Source organism: Sinocyclocheilus rhinocerous, unplaced genomic scaffold (genome assembly GCF_001515625.1).
Source record: "Sinocyclocheilus rhinocerous isolate Xijiao unplaced genomic scaffold, SAMN03320098_v1.1 scaffold148, whole genome shotgun sequence".
Taxonomy (NCBI): Eukaryota; Metazoa; Chordata; class Actinopteri; order Cypriniformes; family Cyprinidae; genus Sinocyclocheilus; species Sinocyclocheilus rhinocerous.
Window position 1 is genome coordinate 3,563,425 of NW_015653472.1, and position 5,248 is coordinate 3,568,672.

At 35.3% G+C, this 5,248-nt stretch overlaps 1 protein-coding gene across 2 annotated transcripts in view; it reads right to left on the reverse strand.

The window, feature by feature from the left end:
• LOC107716216 (beta-1,4 N-acetylgalactosaminyltransferase 1-like) overlaps positions 1–5,248 on the reverse strand; it is a 26,941-nt gene that overhangs the window by 4,021 nt on the left and 17,672 nt on the right. For both annotated transcript variants that reach the window (XM_016522592.1, XM_016522593.1), the window contains exons 6-9: positions 4,275–4,455; positions 3,207–3,299; positions 2,932–3,119; positions 2,681–2,821 (exon numbers count right to left, since the gene is read on the reverse strand). In XM_016522592.1, coding sequence (XP_016378078.1) covers positions 2,681–2,821; positions 2,932–3,119; positions 3,207–3,299; positions 4,275–4,455 — 603 coding nt within the window. The remainder of the gene's footprint in view (positions 1–2,680; positions 2,822–2,931; positions 3,120–3,206; positions 3,300–4,274; positions 4,456–5,248) is intronic.

Sequence of the window (5,248 nt, forward strand, 5' to 3'; positions counted from 1 at the left end):
CACACATGATCACTGGGTGTAGGTCATCAGTAAATGAGTGTGGCATTTCAATGGCAGTATTTCCCAAATGAAACTAAAGAGCTGTTAGTTTAGAATGATGTATATAATGTAGAGATCTGTGTTTAGAGTTTTGCAAAAAGTTTCTTTTACAATAGCAAACTGAGTTTAAAGCACATAATGTGCTTGTAGTTTTGCAGACTTGGTCTAAAGATTAGGTATATGAGAGAATGGTTTCACTGAAAGGGCCTCAAGTACCACTTTTCGTGTCTAAGCAATTTAAAGGGGTCATATGATGTTGCTAAAAAGAACATTATTTTGTGTATTTGGTGTAATGAAATGTTTATGTGGTTTAAGGTTCAAAAAACACATTATTTTCCACGTAATGTACATTATTGTTTCTCCTCTATGCCCCGCCTTTCTGAAACGTGTCGATTTTTACAATCTTTATGCACCAAGAGCTTGTAACACTCCAAAGAGAGAGGAAAAATTGAAATCGCATCATATGACCCCTTTTAAAAAACTTGTAATTTTACTTAACATTATTTTATTTTCCGTCATATTGAAGAGAACTTTTTGAATGATATTGGTTTACTTATGCCCTTTTTGAGCTTTACTGAGACTGTAGACATTTAAGAGGATTCGGACATACATACTTCTTTTGTCACATAATGTTTTTCGCCCGCTAGATTTCGGACGCAGCCAGTGTGGATTAGTTTGCATTAAGGGCACTACGCTTTGTGCATTTACTTCCTGTTGTGTGCACATGCTCTCAAGTGGCCAAGAAGACTACAAGTTTTGATATTTGGACAAGCCCTTATTAACCCTTTATGCAATTTACATCGTTACGCTGGTATGTGGTAACAAGTGTCTACTCCAGTGAGTCATTGAATCATTTATTCAAACTATTCTTTCAAAAACACAGATACATTCAGAAACAAATCAACTGGTATTTGTGCGTGAGTCCTTGAATTATTGTTTCAACTGGTTCGTACATTCAATGAAACAGCGCCTACTGTGTGTTACTCAAAGACGTATTACCAGTCCGCTGTCGCTGTGTTTGGAACTCTGCAGTGGTATAAACAGACAAACAACTGGAAATATTGTCTAAACTGAAGGTCACTCTTGTTCATTGTGATTACATCCAGACAGTATTGTTTATTATTAGGTAATAAGGCACCAATGCAATTGCTTATGTTTATAGGCTACTGGAAACTTGGCAAGTTGTCACTTTTTACTGCAGTAGAACATTTCCACTATTATGGCTCATGCCAAAAGAGACAATATATGCAACATATGTTGACATTTTGTGACAACCAACCTGTCCAAAAAGAATTGCTATGGTCATACATTGGGCACGTACATTTACATTTGTTCATTTAGCAGCAGTGGTGTAAAGTATTTGAGTAAATGTAATTGGTTACTGTACGTTAGTATCTTTTTGTTGTTTTACTGAGTATCAAAGGTATTAGCAACTTTTACTCTCTACTTCACTACATTTGTGAAGCAATATATGTACTCTTTACTCCAATAACTTTGTAATGAGTCATGCAATTATTCCAATTATTTGTGATTTTATGTTGCGTTTTTTGGTGTATTGGTTCTATTGTCAGTCGCAGCATGACTGAGAAAACACCTTTTGTGTCCCACCGCAAACAAAATAAATATTACATGATAAGTAATGGTTAAACGTTTACAGAAATGTCATTACTTTTAAGGTTTTAATGTGTAGTCTTGTTTAACATTATGTAATCCTTTGAAACGAGTTGGCAGAAGAAGTACAAAAATATATTTTAAGTAAATAAGTAAACTTCTTTAATAAATGCGATTGAAAACATAATAACTGAATAAACAAATTGTTAATGCCACAATTTTAATATTCATAAGGATTCATTTGTAAGTCTGTAAAGTTATATGTAATAATTTGCGGTTTAATATGCCAATATTTTATGTTTAGATGCTGGCAGTACTTTAATGCTGCACGTTCTGTGCAAACATAAGTAAATGTATGTTTGATAGAACCAGACTTTACGTCAAAATACATTCAAAACAAGAATGTTGTGGTGCTTGTTGAGGCATGTAACTAACTAACCCCCAGCTGCATGATGCCCCTGCTCACTCCTTTACATCTTACAGCTTTCTACATTATATTTGAATCTCATTTGTTGCCACAACCAACCAAACAACACAAAAGCTTTGTGTTGTGAGAAATGTATGCATTGCAGTGCATGTTTTTTCTTCAACCATGTCCCCTTTAGTTTTTTGCTGTATGAAATATTAGGAAGTTGCTTCCAAATGTAAGCCCTTGTTTGGTGCACCATAGCACGTTTAATAATTTAAGAGTGCACTAATATGATAATCAATGTTATTAATAAGGCTGTGTTCTCTAAGAGGAATTTTACTAATTTTTAGCCAGCTGCAAGACAAACCCACAGCAGCATGATACAAGTGTGCACAGCTATGTTTCATCCAGTGTTTGAGAGATTTTGTAAAGCTGTTTCTTGACATTCAGTTAGTGGTTTATACTTGTGGCTTATGTGGGAGGAAGGAAATGAAAAATTTAGATCCTAAAATGTCATAATTTCTTAGTCACATTCCTCATCACTTTACATGTAAAAAGATGACTGGTCAGAACAGACTGTATTTTCATGAACATTTGTCTTGGTATTGAAAAAACTCTCACCAGGTCCAAAGTTGTTCTCTCCAAAATATCCACCATTTTTTCCAGTTTGGTGCTTGAGGTGAAAATAAAGTCATCATCCACCCAAAGCACATATTTGGTTGTTACTTGAGAGACTGCCAGGTTACGACCAGCAAACCAGCCCTGTAATGAGGAGTAGACGGCACTTTAAATCTGTTTGTCCTGAAAAAATAATAGCTCAAATAACCTTTGCTGAGTTTATATGTAAGAATACAAACATATAACAACCATACCTTGCCAAAAGGCATGATATAATGTTCAATGTAGGGTCCAGTTACAGGTTTAGGCTCCTTTGTGTCATCAGCTATCACTATAGTTATAGTAGGGTAGAACTGTCGAATGCTGTTGATCAAATCCTGAAGTTTATCATAGCGTAGAAATGTTTTTGTGGCAATTGTGACCAGAGTACTTATATTATATTCTGTAAGAAGGATCATATCAAAAATGAGTATTGTAACATTTCCAATACATTTTATTATGAATTTATTATGAATTATATTTGTTTTACCACTTTTGGGTCCAGGATTATAGAATTTAGGCATTGGTGGATGTCTGATCTTAATGGTGAAGGAGGCCTGGAATATACCTGCTTTAAATTGTACTGCCATAGACAAAGGAACAGTGTTATATAATAAAAAAAATACACAAAAAAGACTGCTGAATATAGAGATAAGCATGTATTATGGCATAAATAAAACATAATTCTAAATAAATAGAAAGTTTTTACAGTTTTTCTGCATTTTAACATCGTTCAGTTGAATTTTTTTTAATGTCCTGATCTTGATGATCTTGCCTTATTCATTGTGTGCTTTGGATAGTTTAATCATTTTATTATTCTACTCTATAACACCATCACGGGAACCTGCTATACGAAACAACAGAGACCATATGCTGGCCAGGTAATGGATATTTGACTTGAACAAACCATTCAGTGCTACTGTACATCACAAAAGGTAATTCTGAAGCCGTTTGCTCATGCTGCAGTTTGTTGTCATTGTAGGATGGGGTAGAGAACATATTTCCAAACCCACTGTTTAGTCAAGTCAATGAGATAATACATTGTTGTTGTTTTTACATAACTCAAACATCCGCGTTCATTACCTAATTGCTGCTGTTCCATTTTGGGTTGTTGTCACATTAAAGAAAATAGCCACACTGTAAAAGTGATTTTTTGCTAAAATTACTTAATTAAAATGAGTTAAAGCAACACAATCACCGAACATTTAGTTTGTCTTCAATCTACCTAAATAAGAACTGAAGTTTACTTTTTTTTTTTTTTTTTTGAGTTGAGTTGAGTTGTAGCAACTGTGCAGTGGAATTATAGTTTTGTGCATTGCATAGGGCTGGATCAGGACAGTAAAAGTTGAAATTAAGTGCTATTTTATGTGTTTGTGAGCAAAAAGAGAGACCTGTTTGTGATGATGTTCAGTTAAGCTGTTAAATTTAGGTAGTCTTTACTCAACCCATGGGATGAAATCTACCCTAACAAATTGCTACCTCAGTTTTATTGAGTAGATTTTATAGGGTTGTTTTTACAGTGTATTTTTGACAGAAAGAATGTAATCTGGGGTCTCACCTACGTCTGCTATGTTGGGATGGAACCGTGTGTTTGTGTAGGTAACAAACTCTAGCTGTCTGTTCAGGGAGGCCAGTGATCTGCTCATAAAACTAATATGCATCTCTCCTTCCCCATTGATTTGCACTCCATCCACCAGCGCTGCTGTATTGAATGTTCCCATTGTGGCAATCAGATCTACCTGCAAGTGAAATTGTATGAAATACACAGCAATGTGCTGTATTGAAGCAGAAAATTCTTGTTCTGTAAATGAGGATGCTTTCTTTTAATCATATACCTCTTAAAGGGATAGCTCACCCCAAAATGAAAATGATGTCAATATTTACTTATTTCAAACCTGTATGCTGTTATTTTATTCTGCAGAATACAAAAAATAATTACAAATTCCATACAAAAGTTCATAGTGGCCATGAGCTATCAATATTCATAAAAAACACTATAAAAGCACCATCAAAGTAGTCCAAACAAATTGTGTACTATATTTCAGCTCATTCGAAGCCATATGGTGGTTTTGTGTGAGAACAGATCCAAATGTAAGCCATTATTCATCAGTGGCGGCTCGTCGCGGGAGGCAGGGGAGGCACAGCTTCCCCAAAATTTTGAGGTGAAAATGGGAGGAGGACGATTTAATGTTAATTGGGAGGCCAGGGGAGAGCTGGGCTCTTGTGCCTCCGTTGGTAAAAAAAAATTAGCCAATCAGCATCGAGTGTTCACTTTCAGCGCTGAGAAGTGTTGAGAAAAAAAACCTTGTAGGGGAGGCTAGCCTCTAGGGATGGAGGTGAGCTGATTTGACCAAGTACAACATGTTCCTGGATTAACATCCTTGTTGATCCTGAAACATCATTCCAATCAACCAATCAGAATTGAGAGATAACTTTTCAGGAAATGTCAGTTTTAGGCTTACAATCAGGATTAGGTGCTTCTACACCCTTGTTAATCAGCTATAATTTCCCTCTGATTTTAGGAATAAATTA